The following is an 18,704-nucleotide window of genomic DNA, read 5'->3' on the forward strand; positions in this document are numbered from 1 at the left end:
CCGTGCCCGGCCAAGTGGCTTTTTCTTAGAAATAAGTAAAATAAATAGAATGACTAAGTGCCTTACAATTGATGATTTACATTCAATAAAATATGGTAATAGTGAACTTGAATTGAGAGTTTTTGTGTTGTGTTTGTGTTGTGGCCACGCATTACCTCAATATAGAAAACAAAATCATTGCCAAATGTTAGTGTTAATGAGACCAATATTAAAGAGTTCACAATATAATTAGGAAATGAAACCTAATGTCTAGAAATTAATAAATAAATAAAACAACACCAATGATACAGGCATTACTACAACCCTACTTGCCAAGTTAATTTTTTTCCACATTATTGCTCCTTAAAAAAGTGAAAACGACATACAACTAATCAATGACTACTTAAAATACTACAAAATTACTTTAATGCAAAGAAAAAAGGGTGTTTTGAACAGGGAATGTATAATCTATATATTTCAGAGCTTGATTTTGTGTGTCCATTTTGAGTTCTCTGAATTACTGAAGATTCAAACTAAAACAGCACCAAGGGTATTACATCCATGCTAGGCAGAATACATGAGCTAGACATACATCTATTATGACTTTACACGGCTTTTATCATGCATGCTTTATGTTGTGGGAGATAAGGGAAGAGTAATTTATATTTAATGTTATTAATCAAACATATATTTAGCTAGATTTGTTTTGCTGCATTTTGCCTATTTGCAAAAACGAAAAAAAAAAATCATTTCTCTTTAAAAGCAACTAAGTATATTGCAAGCCCCTTCATTCACTAGATGAGCTTACAGTTTGCTCGATGCTCTAGGAGCTTATGTTTTTAGCTTAATCATTGATTTTTTTCCTTAATATATCATAGATAGCAAATTGATCTTTATTAACCTATATATGATAAAGGTTGTAGACAAAGCCAATACCTACATAATATTAATACCAATCAAGTTAAGTGATATGATCAGTTTAGTAGAGAATCAAACTGGCAGTTGTCAAATAGAGTCTCTCATTAGTAGACTGTTTAAAATACATAAATTAGTGACAAACAGTAAAAAACAAATAATGTCACAAGTATCAAGAATGAAAGACTATGTATTATATAAGTGAATTAAATATCATTTAGTGCATTTTCCTTTGATATTCAACATAATCATACAACACAAAGAAGTGCTAATTCCTAAACCTCAGTTTAGTGTCTATTGAAGCACAACTACATACCTTCAAATTTGAGACTTTTGCTTTGCAAAGAGTACAATTAAGCTGTCGCTCACATTCTAAACCTATTTTAAATGTGGGAAGGTAGAGGGGAGTTGGTTATATCTCCAAAATGAATTGTCTAGAAGTTTTCTGTGATCAGAAATTATAAAAATTTTCTTTCATTACAACTGTAACCATTCAAATATGTAATAGAAGTAATTTCTGATTATTAAGGAAATATCTTTTTTACTATGCCCCTTGGCCATAAGAGGATAAATGATAGATATGCAGACCTTACCACAAGGAGAATTTCTGCTATTTCTATAAACTAGTAACTCTTAGTTCACAAAACGAGTTTATTTAAAAAAACATGCAACTGCTAATGTCAGCTGGCATTTCTCAAAGTAGGACAGAGTAGAAGAGAGATTACTTAAAAGTGAAACAAATTAAATTTTAAGAAGCTGAATATACTCATTCTCACTTTCATTATATTGCCCACCATCATGGTGATTATAATATGTATACTGCTTCTTAAAAACTCAAAGTACTTAAAGGCAACTTTTTTCAACTTGTATATTCATAATATCGACAAAAATTATTCAGATATTAAAATTTAATGCTATTTTTAATGTATTTTTATAAATAATGTACCTTTAATTATGGAAGAACATTTCAAGGGTTTTTATTTTTGGTTTTTTTTGTTTTTTTTGGTAATATGGAACATAAGAAAGAACATTTTGGCTAACTTAATTGGCCCTGATTACCCAAAAGCAATTTCTTTAAAAAGCAACAAGTGTGGTTATTTTTAATCCCATAAGATTCCATCATTAAAATATATTTTAATATGAACATAATTATCCATACGCAATATGTCAAGCTACTTAAGTAGTTAAAAGGGGTTCTTACTGCAAAATCTTCCCTCCACTGGTGAGCTGCTTGAACTTTCTCTGCTTCCAATGCCAGGCGCTGAAAAACAAACAATAAATCTTAGAATTCAAATGACCACATAATATGGAATTGTTATATAAAATGCTTGGGCTTTCTAATCAATTATGAGGACATAAAAAGCAGAAGATGATCATTATTTATGATTCATAAATTCTAAATCATTTAGTAATCTAACCTACTAAAGTTGATGTATGTATATTTACTCTTTAGCAATATAAATAATATACTATTCTTGAATACCATTGAGTTTGTTACCTCTGCCATCATCAGCTATAGTGTCCTCTATGAGTGCTTTCTTTCAATGACTAATACTTTAGTTTTTAGAAAAAAACTTGAGTATATTAATTTTCATCTTATTTTTAGTAAATACCTTTAGAGCATACATTTCTCTAAAAAAAAAGACATTGAGAGATTAATATGCACTAATATACTTGGCACCTTCTTAATTGCATATTGCGTTTTTGCCAAAAGCCACAAAAGCTGAAATAACTTCCCGTTTGCTGAGGCACATCTTTAGTAGTTCTTTCAGTGATAATCTTTGATAGAGGATTTGTGCATCTGAAAATTGCTTGATTTCACCTTCAATTGTGTATGCTAAGGTAGTTAAGAATTATAAGCCAATTTATTTTCCTGTAGCACTTTTGAAATGCTATTCCATTAAGTTCAGTGGGAGATGACAATACTAGTGTCAGCCTGCTAATTACTTTTTATAAACATTTTTCCCCTACTCCAGTAGCTTTTAGACTTTTCTCTTTGTATTTTCCTTTTTTTTTTTTTTTTTTTTTTGAGACGGAGTCTCGCTTTGTCGCCCAGGCTGGAGTGCAGTGGCCGGATCTCAGCTCACTGCAAGCTCCGCCTCCCGGGTTTACGCCATTCTCCTGCCTCAGCCTCCCGAGTAGCTGGGACTACAGGCGCCCACCACCTCGCCCGGCTAGTTTTTTGTATTTTTAGTAGAGACGGGGTTTCACCATATTAGCCAGGATGGTCTCGATCTCCTGACCTCGTGATCCGCCCGTCTCGGCCTCCCAAAGTGCTGGGATTACAGGCTTGAGCCACCGCGCCCGGCCCTCTTTGTATTTTTCAACTTCACTATGATGTTCTCCATGTGATAGGCTTTCATAAGACAGTGACGTTTAATGGTTAGCAACACAGAGTTGGGGACCTGGCTGTCTGGATTTGAATACCAGCCCTTGCAAACTACTAGCTGTGCAACCTTGGAAAAAGTTAAGACTCTTCTCCCATTATCTCATGTGAATAACGTAAAAGCCTGCCTCATGGCTTATTGGAAGGACTAAATGAGTTATAAAGTGTTTAGAACAGTGCTTGGCACACAGTAAACAATATATATATGTCAGCTATCAACTTCAAAGAGTAATGGTTTTCTTTTCTCCCTGGATCCCCTTGAGAAAATAGTGCAGTGTTGAGTTTATTTGTGGTTTGCCTTATGCAGCTAGAAGATAGTGATAAAACTGAGCAAACAGAAAAGTAAATAAAATAAATATACTAAACTTACTTATTAAGGTATAGAAATTATCAGGTTAGGTTTAAAAAATTACAAATCTCAGAGTCGTTTATTGATTCATGCTGTTTGTGATCTACGAACTATTCCTCAGTATAAGTTCTTCCTGTGGAGGTCTAGTCTATACTGGATAAACATCTTTTAGATCAGTTTTTATGTTAATGTATTGGCTTCTATCCCTGTGATTTGTTATAATCTTTTCATTTTTCTAAGCTGTTACATAGGTTTTATCAGTGACTCTGTAATATCACCTAGCGGGAGATCTCAATTTAAGAGTTCCAAAGCTAAATTTAAGTGAAAATGTACCATAGCGTGCTAAAAGGACAATGGTTTTGGTTTTCACTACTAGGCAGAAATGGAATATATAAGGAGCTAGGAAGTGTTAGAAACTGTACCACGTAGAGTAACCAAAAGGAGGCTCCCTCTCCCTACAAAAACAAAAACTAAATTGCAAAGCCAACAGACGAGCATATACATTTCAGAAACACTGCATCATAACACTTTTGGAAACTCAACTTCAAATGAAAAATGAAGCAAAAAATGAATAAAACGGCAAACAGAATGGAAATGGAAGCAACTCTTTTATAGAAACACTTCAGTATGGGAAGATAAAGAGAAGACAGAATGAGAAAATAAGCAGGAAGGCTTTTTCTTTTTTTATTTGTTTTGATACAGGGTCTCACTCTGTCTGCCAGCCTGGAATACAGTAGTATGATCATAGCTCACTGCAGGCCTGCAGCCTTGACCTCCTGGGCTCAAGTGATCTTCCCACTTCAGCCTCCTAAGTAGCTGGGACTACAGGTGTGCATCAAGAAGTCCAGCTTCTTTCTTTCCTCCTTTCCTCCTTTCCTCCCTTCCTCCCTTCCTCCTTTCCTCCCTCCCTCCCTTCCTCCTTTCCTCCCTCCCTCCCTCTCTCCCTCTCTCCCTCCCTCCCTCTCTCTCTTTCTTTCTTTCTTTTGTAAAGTTGGGTCTCAAACGCCTGGCTTCAAATTATCCTCCTATCTCAGCCTCGCAAAGTGCTGATATTGCAGGCATGAGCCCTCCTGCCCGGCCAAAGACGTGCTCTTGACAAAATTCACAACATAAATCTTCCCCATTTTAAAAAGCAGTATAATAACTAAACTTTTATATGTATGGGCAAAAAAAAAAAAAAAAAAAGATTTCCAGAACTTAAACAAAATACTGCATAAAATATTAAACTTTTTTAGATTAAGAAATATTACAACTCTAAAATGTCTTTGGGTCTTAGAGAAGAATATTAAGATTTTTCTTCAGAATACACAGGAGGATGCCGTTTCAGCAAACAAAACACACTAGTGAGCATTCACCCACAGGGCTATGCAGTTTCCAAGGCACCAGCTGTAACTCTACCAGATCTTTCCTCCTTGGGAGTGCATGAGAAAGTGCAATTTAACTGATCTCACCCAGAATCACGTGGCTTATGACTTGAACATAATCCATGTTTAGTAAGTTATAGTGACAGTAATCATCACAGTTAACTATTTCCAGAGAAACAGAATAACAATGGCAATACACTCTAACACAATTCCTTAGGAGGAAGAGAGTCCAAATCAGCTTTATTTATATGTATTCTGAACACTAATTTTATAAAGTAAATATCCTGTATTGCAAGACTCTGAAAAAGTTTTTAGAAAAATAAAGAAAGGCATGAAGTTATGTATACCAAAGAAGTTATGCACTTTAAAAGGTTGGTCTGAAGCTTGAAAGTTGTTAAATTTCATATCCCCAGGTTGGAATTTTAGAAATATATAATCATGAAAATTCTACTCCTGTTAATTTTGTTGTTCATGAAGAAATTAATAAATATTTTTACCTCGCAAATTTCATGAGAAAGCATATAACACTAAACTTTAGATACTTAGTCTATCGTGAGACTAGAGTCAACAGTCACAGTGGTGCTATTTCTCGCAGCAAAAAACCAGCTGGTCATTACTTATAGAAAACTGACATGTCTTCTAGACACATTAAGTCTTTAATTCACTTCCGTTTTGGTCAACTGACATTTTATTTTTAAAGCTAATGAGCTACCATTAAATGCCATTGGTGAATTGTGTTAAGGCTGTCAAAGGCCAGGCGCGTGGCTCATGCCCTTACTCCCAACACTTTGGGAAGGTGAGTCGGGAAAATCTCTTGAGGCCAGGAGTTCAAGACCAGCCTGGGCAGCACAGTGAGATCCTGTCTCTAAAAAAAATAACCCAGTTAGCCTGGCATGGTGACACATGCCTATCATCCCAGCTACTCAGGGGGCCGAGGCAGGAGGGTCACTTGGAACCAGGAGTTCAAAGTTACAGTGATCTATGATGGTACCACTGCACTGCAGCTGAGCTACAGTGCAAGACTCTGCCTCCAAAAAAAAAAAAAAAAAAAATTAAAAAGAGACATAAAACATCCAATAAAATGTGAGTATCTGCTCAATAGAACATCCCTGTTTTCTCAGCTGGCTATATAAGTATATCCTGTAACAGTAACTTACTTCAGAAAAAGAAAAAGAAAAAACAAAACAGAACATTTTTCTGATTTATGGCACAGTATAATACAGCATCAGACCTTAAAACCAGACAGAGTACCACACAGAAATAAAAAACCTGGATTACAATGAATACCTATGAGAAAAATTTGAAGCTTAATTCTGCTAATATTAAGATATTCAGCAAGGTCTATTAAATGGCTTTGTTGTAAATGAGATACCACATGTATATATGAAAATCCTTTGGCTATCAAATAAATATTTATACAAAGTAATAGATGTGTTAAGAATGTATGCATCCCTACCTACCTATTGGTTTGAACATTTAAAACAGAAAATCACTGTAAAGGCTTTAAGGACTTACAACTATAACAAAAATATACTTGACCCCAGACTTTCTGACTCCAAAGCTTATGCTCCTTCCACAAGACCCTTCTTTAGATTCCCATAAAACCCATCACAGTATATATGAAGACAGCGTAATATCAAAACCAAAACACTAGTAGAATTCTATTTTAGGTTAATAAAAAAATCCCCAGCAAAGTTTTAGAAATTACTAAAAAATGAAAAACAAAGTCAGCAGCAACAACGAAAACCATATTTTAGTTGGGAACCATCTTTACAGGTCTTATCCTCAAATCCTGAGAGATTATTGCTAATCAGTAAGAACGCTTTTGCTATGCAGTGGTCTGCAGGGAGAAGGATAGAGAATGGAACAGGTTTTATCAGATCAGAGAAAGATCAGCTCCCTTGAAGGTCTATTCATTCTCAACCTTTACTTTTTGTCATATCTTCATCTTTTCCATTAGCATTGAATTCTGTCAGATGATATGAACTTCTATGAAAGAAGTATTATACAGTATATAAAGATATAATTCTACATATATTTTTCCACAAAATAGACTATTTTCCAAACATGTAAGTAACTTGCTTCCTAGATTGCAAATTTATTGCAAGTTAAAGATAAAATCTGCTTTCTGAAATTATGATAAATTTTCTTTTGATAGCTTTAAAAAGACCATCAGGGATCATATAACAGTTCAGTTAGACTCCCATAATGTTGGTACTCCTGTTTATATACAAATATTTGACTTACAGACACCATTTAAACAAATATCACTAAATTTCAAAATAATTTCTTCAGCTAATGTTAGTCAAGATTTTCCTTTTTAATAAAAGGTAATAGAGATCTACAACAGCAAATCCAAATAAAATATGCATGTGGTATGTGATTAATCTTCAAACAGTTAACACCCATTGCAGATTAGCAAATTGTATTATACCTATGTTGACAATTCAATTATCACTTTAGGAATTTCACCTACTATCTTCATCAAAAAGTTCTTAGCATATCAAAAGGATCAGGATAATCATGTGAATTTTCTACCAATACCTACTGAAAATAGCAGACTTAGGTGAACAGACTTCAACGTCCGAAAGAAAAGCCTACAGGTACAATCAATTACTTTGGAGCTATGGTATAATGAACATGCACTTGTAAATCAGACAGATCTGGTTTACAATTCTGGTGCTGCTTTTCACTAACAATACAATTTTAGGTGATAAAGTTAACCTAGGATTTTTTTAACCTTACATTTTCTACTTGACATTCTATATATCCAGCATAATACAAACTCAGTAAAGTTTTGCTTCCATTTGAACCTGACAAACATGAACCCACAGAGTAGGCTATGTCAGAACTCTAATCACCAATGACCTCTTCAACACGTAAATACGAGCAAATAAATGAAAAAAATCTTAGTGGTCCTGAAGTTTTCACTATATTTTACCCTGCAGAAAAGCTCTGGTCTGTAAAACCATAGGGTAACCAAAAGCATATGCAATTCAGGGAATACAACAGTTCAGCTCTGTAAAATAAGTTCAATTTTATTTTAATTTTACCACAAATAGAATAAGAAAGCAGAGAATATCATTGTGTTCTCCCTGTGACACCTTATTTTTTCTAAAGGGCGGGGAAGGGTATAGGCAAGGTGTGACATTTCTTCAGCATTTCTTATGCTGATAGGCAGTTTTGAAGGCCTCCACAGACATAACAACATAATACTTCCATGAATATTTAGTATAATATTCCATCTCAAAGGTAAAATGTTCTTTTTCCAATAACCTTAACCAGATAATGGGAAACAATGCAGTTTCAATTCATATAAACATGTATGGTCAGCAAAATTCTACCAAAGGCTTCTAACAATTTGTTATATCCCAGTGAACAAGGATTTTACTATGAAAATCTTAATGTGCAGAAAAATTGCTCTATATGTTTAAGTCACATGTGCTGCACTTACAGATTGCTAAAAATGTTTCTACAAATAAACATTATTAGTACTTTGAAATGGTTCTGTTAGCAAAAGAAGCCAGCCTGGAAACTGGGATTTGAGGATTAAAAGTTATAAAATGTAAACAGACTAACCAGGATGAGTTAACTTTGGCATATTTCAACATTTGATAATTGTAGCAACTAGATAAATACCCTGACCAGGGGGAAAAGTTATTTCTAGGACAAGAAGCCTAGTGTGTTTGCTTCTATTCAATGAACATATACCGAGGCTTGTTATATGCAAGTTTACAGAATTAAAAAAAAAAAGACATAGTTTTACTAACTATGCTTCTAAAGTGACCTTATATTCATATACCATACACATCACACATAATATCATGTGGTCAGTGTTTCACAGATGCTTTCTCAATAGTTAAACTATACACGCTTTATTCGTTTTACTTCATTTCAGTGAGTTCTGCCACATGGAGAATACATTTTTAAAGTACTGCTTCTATCATGATGCAAAAATCTCAAAGAACAGGCAGGATTCTAGAAATAGTGTCATTAGCCAATTACAAGATTTAGCTACAGGTCTCTTTTTTTTTTTTTTTTTTTTTTTTTTTGGTCTGGGGTGGAGGGTACTAGGGAGGCTAAAAATACTGGAAAGCACAGAAACAAACAGTCTTGAGCCTAACACCCCAGAATTCACCTTGATCTTTATATTCGCTTTATAACTGTTTATGTAAGAAAAAAAAATATTACAAATCATCTTGAAGTTCACCTTATTCACCTCTTCTGACCAATTTCCCTACATAAAGCAATCACTATAATAATCTGACCTATAACCTTAGGCATTGGTTGGAAGTGTATTTTTTAAAATATGGAAATATCATCTGATATCGATAGTGTTGATTCTCCTTGCTAATAGGCTACATGCAAAGAGAAATTCCACAAGTTTCATGAGGAATGATTTATCTAAGAACAAACCTATCATCCTTTCAAGGTCTGGATTGAACAAACAAATTACAGTCAATGGCGTATGAGAAATTATTTGCTGAAGGTTTTGGAAAGTTAAGATAATATCTGGAGGAGGACAAAACCCCTCAGGGAAACTAAGCTAAGCCATTTCTAAGATTTTTTTCAGCATCAAAATTTTATACATCAATTGCATATTTACTAACAGAATATAGAATGGGTCTTATTTCTTAATACAAACCTACCTATTCCTTCACTCCATCAGGAGACCCTCTTTCTTCACAGGCATTCGTGATGCAATTTGAAAGATTCTAAATCATCACTTAAGCAAGGCAACTTAACCAAAGACATGCTGATCCCCTCTCACTATTGTGCTATAGGTTAGCAAGCCCACCCTTATAAAGATGACTAAATGCTGTTTTTACATTTTGCTTATGCTTGCCTAAAAAATTCTTATAGCCACATTACAGATAAATCTTATAATGAACAAGGTATATTGTAAGGATACAGATTAACTCTTTTTGATAGCTATCATTTTCTTACAACTGATTTCATACCAGATTATGGGAAATAAAAATCTCATAATACAAACACAATTTCTCTTTACAGCCTAAGCTTTAAGGGAGTGTAATACATGCAAAACATATAAATAAAACTTGCTGAAATCAAGCCAGTCATCATTTATTTTTCTCTCTGTGGCCACGTGAAAAATAAAACTTTTGCCTCATAGCTTCTGGAGTGTGTTGTATAGATTTCAACCTGATCTGCCATATTCACGAAATACTTTAAAATTAACCACAAAGCTTCAAGTCTGATCTTCAGAGATGTAATTAGTTCCGAATGAACTGGCAGACTCTTGAAATACAGAAGGCAGGGTAAGGGAGATAAAATCTGGTGAGAACAACAAAACTCCTTTTAGCAGTATGAAAATAAACAAATAAAATAAATAATACAACTGATTATTATCATACCTTCTTTGGGATCTACGGCGCAAAATAAAATAAAAGGTTGTCCGAGTGAATGTAATTTGCAGCTCTACTCTACATTTTGCCACCTGCAAAGAATTACGTGTTGAACTTATTCAACAAATCTGGAGCTGATGAAAACCCCTCCAACCCCACCATCAACTAAATATTCTGATTCTATAGCTGGTGTCATTCCTGAAAATCTACATGTTTACTATGTTACACCTTTTCTGTAGATTAACCTTGAAAACACTCTTCTAGAGGGTAATATTTTAGAGCTATTAGACATACAGATTGAGTTACTTTTTAAGAAGCACTGTTCTAAATAGCAATATAATTATCCTAAGACGATAAAGTAGCCCATGCCCTTCATTAGTTCCATAACCTTATACTATCATGACCCATCACGCTATACTCAATTCGCTCTCCCTCTAAATCAGTAAATGTGTAAATTCAGTGCAGGAAGCAGTTCTTTCACATCTGTGCACTTCCAGTATGTTATACAATGTGCAGCAGTGTGTAGGCACTCAGTGTGTACAGAATTGTGGAAACAATCATTTCCAAGCATTTTCAAAGTTGTATCAACATTTATAACCAGGTTCACCAAGTCATCCTCATTCAGTATTATAACACTTAGACATTTTGTGACTTTCTGGCCACAAAAGCTGTCCTCCTACATGACAAGCATACATCAACACCTAATTCTTAAAAATTGCTAGATTAACTCAACACTACCTGTCTCTTAAAAAGTAGTAGAATATGGCCAGGTAAGTGGCAGGGATACATAGTAATCCATGTAATTCCACTCTGGGGTGTTAGAATTTTAGCTACTGTCAGTTACCTTACTCTCTACATGTTGACTGCTGCAGATTCAAAAACCCAGGAAGGAATCAGTGTGAAGAAGGGAGAGAAAATGGACTGTGGAGAGGAAAAAAAAACAAAAAAAGAGAACCATTCCTATACTATAGTCCTGCTGATAATCTAGTCTAAAATCCCATAAAATTAAGTCACAACATCAAACTATTTACATTAGGAGATCATCCACTCAGAGAATGCAAATATCTCTTCAGCCTGAGAACTGCATTCTGGTATGTCACACTAATTCCAAAGGCCTTCAATCACTTTGCATAGGAACCAAATTGCCTACATATAAACACCAACCTAAGTTGCCCTAAACTGGTTGTTGTATGTCCCATGCGACCACTCCTTCACATATCTAGCAATTATTTTTTACTACTATGAATAACTAAGGAAGCATAATATAGCAAAAACAGCTCTGCCACTTATGACCAGTAACATATTAAATTAATAACTTTTATCACAATTTCTCAACTGTAAAATGAGAATTTTAGTAGTGCATATATCATTTTGTATTATAAGGGGTAAATATGATATGTGCTTAGTATTCAATAAATACAAGCTATTATATATTAAAAACTAAGGTAGAGACTTTAAGAGACTCGTCATAAAGTCAATAAACTGAATTCTTAAAATTATTATCACGAAAAAATATTACACACACCTGAGAGAAAAAAAAGCCATCTTAAATTCTTTCCATAATAAAGTTATTGGAAAGGGCATACCTTCGCTAATATTACAAACTTCAGAATTCTTTTGACTATATTAGTCCTCTGAATTAGTCCCAGTTTCAATCACCACACTGAGAGAAATTTATCCTTGGACCCTCATGTTTCTGCATGTCACATGAACAGAGGCAAAGAGACTAGTTTTTCAAGAATGCATAGCAAACTGCCTTGGAATATAGAGATAGTGTCTCCCTCGAGAGCGAGAGCAGATTTGTTTGTTGCCCAGAAAAATAAAAGTGATCCTCTGGGGCAAGTGCAGTGTCCTGGCAGACCCCTTTAAATGACTGGGGTTTCCCAAGCTCAGGGTTCATCCCATTGCATATACCACAGGCCCTTGGGCCACTGAGCAGCATACTCGATGGGTCTGAGAGTCCAGAGATACTGATGCGAACACAAAGCTCGTGCTGCCTACTGTGCCATGAGGCATAAGGTCCACTGTGATTCAGAGAGTCTCCTGCATCTATGAAATTGTGGTCGGCTAGCTCGTTAGCTTGCAATTAGGGCAAAATCTCAGACCCTTTACATTTCTTGATACCCATGTTGTGATTTTTGTTGTTACAGTTTCTTTCTAGTTTGATCTTGAGATCTCTCTTGAGAGTGGCCAGAAAGCAAGAAAGTCACTCTCTGGGAGAGCCCTGATGAGGGGGTGGGTTGTGAGGAGGAATTAGGCCTATGGGACGGGTAAGACACAATGCGAGGTGAAACTAAAATGCATAAAACAAGAAATGCATTACTCACAGATCCCAGAGAGGTTGGGGGTGTCCAAAAGAGGCCAACGGGAAGTCTAGAGGTGACAGGGAGCTCGACCAGCAGGTGGCAGGTGGGTGGAAGAGAGACAGAGAGAAATAGAGACAGAGACAGGCAGAGACAGTGAGGAGGATCCCTGGGACTATGCCTTTCTTAAGGTTCTCGGGCTTTCTCCCAGGAGTTGCGGATTGGCTAGTTTGCAGAAAACACGCCAGAAGGGGGCACTTATTTATGTAACTCTGGTGTTGACCATTAGGTTTCTCATGGTCAGCGGCTGTGGGGCACGTCGGAATTTTTTGCATCAGTGAAACGAGAAACAAAAGGGTCGTATCAAAAACTACGAGAGGAGGGGAAGTTTTAACCAGGCCGAAAGTGATGGGGTGTCACTGGGTTTGAAACAACTTATGTCAGGCCTAGAAACTGATGCCAAGGCAGTAACTATATTAAACAAATTTATGACACACCATGTCTGGCTGAGTCAGCTTGTCAAAATGTTCACTGATCCATCTCTCTGGCTTCAGACTCTCACTATGATTTAACTGGTGTCATCTTTATTTTGTCTTCAGCAGTTCTTTAGTGACTCTGCATTCTGGACCTTAAGAGTCACGATGTCTTTAGAACAGTACTTCTCAAAGTGCCCAGACCCGCTGGGGCAGCATCACCTGCAACTTGTTAGACATGCAAATTCTCAAATCTCTCCCTAGGTCTACTGAATGAGAAACTACTGGAGTGGGCCCTGTGAAGCCATGGTTTCACAAACATCCAGGTTATTCTAATGTGCACTGAAGTTTGAGAAGCATTGCTTTAAAAGAAAGCTTCACAGAACCGTTCAAGGATAAGTTTTAGGTTATCTTAAAAAAGCAAGCTCTCATATCTGAGGGAAATAAAACAATTACAACTTCTGTGTTCTAAAGCTCTTTTGAAAAAATAAGCCTTGTAAATGAAACAGAAGTCACTGGAATGATACCAATTCAGAAATTTAATCGTAACTTATTACTTTCAGTGATTATTGTAATTTGATGAACTTTGTCTCTGAGCCAATTAACATTAATACTAAAACAGTAAAATAAAAGGAAAAATGATATTTGCTTTTTAGACAAAATATGTAAAGTGATAGCATAATATATTAATATTACAATCAATGGTATATTGGAAATGTTATTAAATCCTCAATAAAGTGTCCTAAAATTTATTAATTGGCATTAACAAAATTTCATTTTTTAGTTGTCTAAAATTATCTTTTTTAATTTTTTTCTTTGAAATGTACTGTTGTAACACACTGCTTCATATGTAGAGTCTTTATAATTCTCCTTTCCCTTCCTTCTTTCCTTTCTTTCTTGGATGTAGGATGCTCAAACTTGTTTGTCCTTGTGAGCCCGCTACTCACAATTTGCAGGAATTTGTGTAGGCTTCAGGATTTCATTTTGTTTTAGTATTCTGGTTGCCAAATGCATTAAAGTTTATAAAAGGTAGAAGGAAGAAAATTGCTATACTCGTAAGAAAATGATCAAATCTCTGTAGGAATTAGGTAAAAGAATTAAACTACACAACCACTTTAAAAAGGAAAAAGATATGGAAAGGCCCCCTCTCACTATCAGATTTTTGCATATAAGGTTCTGTCTTTATAAAACTCTAGAACTGGATCAAAGTTCATGTGGGTCTCATTATTCTACCAAAATAACAAAAACACAATGTAACTGGACATGATCTAAATTGACATAATGAACAAAAAAATGTAAAATGTAGTATAATAGGGTAAGAAGTACCTTTGAAACTTATTTTTGGTACTTTTTTCTGCATTTAATTTTAAGAAGGAATAAAAGGTAAATCTAAAAAACTCAACTCTGTTCAAAGAACTTAGTGGGAGGTAAGAATACAAAAAATTAGTATACATCTGACAAAAGAACATACTTTTAATTACAAATCTTTTCATTTACATATACATGCATAAGCTTGCATATGTATATATGAAATGAGATGAATAAAAGTTGATTGCCCAGACACAGTGGGTCCTGCCTGTAATCCCAGCACTTTGGGAGGCCGAGGAGGGTGGATCATGAGGTCAGGAGTTCGAGACCCGTCTGGCCAACATAGTGAAACCCCCATTTCTACTAAAAATACAAAAAAATAGCCAGTTGTGGTGGTGTGCTCCTGTAATCCCAGCTACTCAGAAGGCTGAGGCAGGAGAATCACGTGAACCTGGGAGGCGGAGGATGCAGTGAGCCAAGATTGCACCATTGCACTCCATCCCGGGCGACAGTGTGAGACTTCATCTTAAAAAAAAAAAAAAAAAAAAAAAAAAAAAAAAAAAAAAAAAAAAAGCGATGCGCAGGAAGGGTAGATAAAATCAGGAAAACTTATTTTGATCTCCATAGTGAAAAGTAACTTAAAAGGTTTATTTTATCAGTAAGGACCATCACTTTTCTCATATAATTTACTTTTCAACATTTTATAATCCCTAAAGTGTTTATCATTATATTGACCTTGTCATAATCCAAGAGTTTTAAAACAGTTTGAATGATTAACTTTCCAAATCAGCTGGCAGAGAGATATCCATTATCTTCCATTGCCCCCAAACTGGTCTTAAATAGGTATTTGAGATGGGCAGATACTACACACAAATTTAAAGGATTAGAAAATGCAGTAATGTCCCAATAATTGGTAACTAAAAATATCATCAAGTGTTCACTTCAGTTATTCTGAATATAATTCTCAAGTTGGTTTTTATTTTTAAAATTTTGTGCAATTAAGAATACAAGAAACCATAAAACACACACTGACTTTGAAAATGTGGGGAAAGGAGAGTTTTTAAAATTTCTCTGAACTTCTGGTTCTTCTTCTGTAAAATGGAGACAATAATACCCATTTCACAGAATTTTTTCACGAATTTTTATAAAAATTGAGAAAAAAATTACAAAAAAAGAGATTTTTGCAAAACAGAGCAGTGACATCTGATTCAACATTAGCTATTATGAATGAAGAAGGAGGAAAAGGAGGACAGGGTTCTTTTATTTCATGGAAGGTATAATCAAATAGGTATGTATCACTGTGGTCAATGTACGTTACGCTCCCAAGATTGTATGAGATTCCGTCTGCTGAACCACCTCCAGTCCTTTTAATTTTACAATAATGATTTGTCATCTCCAGCTCTGCTCCTCCCACCACCCACACTCTTATATCAAAGGGGATTCATTTCCAGTTACCTTGGGCTATTCTTTGACTGGTGGTAAACTATTTATCATTCCTGACTTGTTATATTAATCTTATTTTACCTTTAAATAATTTACCTTTGAGTTTAATTAACTTGCACAGGCTGCCAATTCAGTGAGTAGGATGGTTTAAAAAAAAAAAATGAAAAGTGTGATCTTAGACAGTAGGCAAATTTTCTGTTTTGCTAATGTTGCTATGGAAACATCGCTTTCCTCTTTTTTTGTTGTTAATACATGGAGGGGGACGGATGTATCACATTCTGTGGCAAAGTGTGTACTATGTGCCCCTCTCACTTTATAATCTTTCCTCCTAGGAGTTGGAAAATTACTGTGATGTGTAAATCAATCAATCAAATTTGTAAAATATAAATTTACTAGGTTTCTTAAATGATAGAAACATCATCCACTAATAATCTGAAAAAAAAAATGTGCCACTTCTGTTTTCCCCTTTTTCTAGAGAACATGATTTTTTAAATGCTGTAAAATATTCAGTAGGTCTTTAGTTTTTATTTTAATTTGAGTAATACTATTATTCTTTCTCTTGTTCTTAAGTGAGTTTTAATGATTTCGGTAAAAGCTTCAGTAACTGACATTATCAAAGATTCTTTTAATAATTCTCATACTATTATCCTGTAATTTTCCACTCACATTTCTTAGATATAAAACTTGTAAGCGGTGACAAAATTTTAAGCTCTCAGGTCTCAAGTACAAAGTTCAAAAAGGCTTCTTCTTTTCCTTTTTAAGAAAAATTAAAATTATATTCATTATACAGTATACATCATGTTATTAAGAATAATGATGGTTAAAATGTGTATATTTTACAGTTTATGAAATTTCTTTTACACATGGCATCTCAGTTGAACATCATAATGAGAAATAAATAAAGAAGGGTTGATATCTTTTCAGTACTTACTTTTTACCAAGCACTTTACAGAAATTATCTATACTTCCTACAAACTTAGTACATACTCCCATTAGTTTCATTTTACAGAGGAGTAAACAGATGTTATCGAGCTTGAGCCCCCTTAAGTCACCAGCTAAATGGTGGACCAGCTGGAATTTAAATAGAGGTTACCTATTCCAGAGTCCTTGTCTCTACCCTGCCTGATGAAAGAAGTTATACAACTTACTCTCAACATCACGTAAGTAGGAGACAAACTATGAACAGGAGTAATTTTTTCTCATTCTACATACGGTAGAGCATACTTATGGCTATGTGTCAAATAACCAATTAAGAATTTGGAAAAAGTCTCCCTCAGCCTTTATTTAATTTTATATTTATTTTCTAAATTAGTAGCATCCTTTTTCATCTGGTATTTTCCCCCACTATCCCACTGCATTCCACCACCTGGCTGCAGCATTCAGAGGCTGGAACATTAGGCCAAATGGAGGTAGGGCTGTGTAGCAGAAAGCTATATAAACATTACACACCCCGATAACTCAAAAGGAGCAATGTTACTATCAATCAATAAAAAATAATAAATATCAACAATGGAACAAAGGGTTAGATTTAAAAAAGAAAAAGAAGAAGAAAAGACCAAAAGTACAGTGTAAGCATAGGAATGCCTCCTCAGAAACTCAACTGTCAGTTCTTCTAGAGACTTTCATGATATCTATTATTAAAAAGGCAAGTGAAGGGCAAGGACAGTGGTTACTTTGAACATACAGACTGTATTCACTATGTGAAAGTTTGGAAGAGCAGATGAGATGTTCTTTTAAGAGATTTATTAATATTTATCCAGGGTATCTCCAAGCATTCAGGAGACGATTTTTAACTAAAGAAAGGGAAAATACAGGCAAACACGTTTGATTTAAAGAAATGGGCCACACCAGGCATGGTGGCTCACACCTATAATCCCAGCACTTTGGGAGGCCGAGGCACATGGATCACCTGAGGTCAGGAGTTCAAGACCAGCCTGACCAGCATGGTGAAACCCTATCTCTACTAATAATACAAAAATTAGCTGGGTGTGGTGTTATATGCCTGTAATCCCAGCTACTCGGGAGGTTGAGGCAGGAGAATCTCTTGAACCCGGGAGGTGGAGGTTGCAGTGGGCCAAGTTTGCGCCATTGCACTCCAGCCTAGGTATCAAGAGTGAAACTCCATCAAAAAAAGGAAGGAAGGAAGGAAGGAAGGAAGGAAGGAAGGAAGGAAGGAAGGAAGGAAGGAAGGAAGGAAGGAAGGGAGGGAGGGAGGGAGGGAGGGAGGGAGGGAGGGGCCAGATTTGGGGAAGGTAGACAAGGTTAATTCTGAGTGAAACCTCTTAAATATGCCCCCTGATTGTCTTTATACCAGACCTCAAGGACTCTTGAAAGAAACCATTATAAGTTATTTCACCAATATCTCTGTAAAGGACTAAAATCACAAGGCAATGATACTTTGATGTATGTTACAGAGCAAAGTGAAGGTTGCAGGGTATTTACTTCCTGCCATTGGCATTATGGGTGTAGAAACCATCCACAGGAGGCTCAGAAACACCCCAGACCTGACTGAGGTACGAGGGCATTACCATGTATAGAGATAGTCTCAAAGAAATTTTTTTTTGGTAAACAGCTATTAAAAGTTTATTATACACTATTTTATCACCTAGCTAGGTAACATAGATGGAACATGTTAGGACAAAAGAAACAGAATGGAGGATTTCTGGAAAAGCAATCTGATAGCAATTATAATAGCAAACATGTATAGATCTATTATATGTGATACTATGATATGTCCAAGAAAGAGGCACTGTGGATTTAGACACTGATTTGAATTCTGAATGTGGCCCTTCCACTCATTACATATAATCTCTAAGCC

General features: G+C 35.3%; 1 protein-coding gene across 8 annotated transcripts in view; it reads right to left on the bottom strand.

Moving 5' to 3' along the window:
• Nucleotides 1-18,704, bottom strand: part of CACNA2D1 (calcium voltage-gated channel auxiliary subunit alpha2delta 1) — a 501,837-nt gene that overhangs the window by 223,405 nt on the left and 259,728 nt on the right. For all 8 annotated transcript variants that reach the window (XM_050782803.1, XM_050782805.1, XM_050782801.1 and 5 more), the window contains exon 4: nt 2,096-2,155. In XM_050782803.1, the coding sequence (XP_050638760.1) occupies nt 2,096-2,155 (60 nt within the window). The remainder of the gene's footprint in view (nt 1-2,095; nt 2,156-18,704) is intronic.

Source organism: Macaca thibetana, chromosome 3 (assembly GCF_024542745.1).
Source record: "Macaca thibetana thibetana isolate TM-01 chromosome 3, ASM2454274v1, whole genome shotgun sequence".
Lineage (NCBI taxonomy): Eukaryota > Metazoa > Chordata > Mammalia > Primates > Cercopithecidae > Macaca > Macaca thibetana.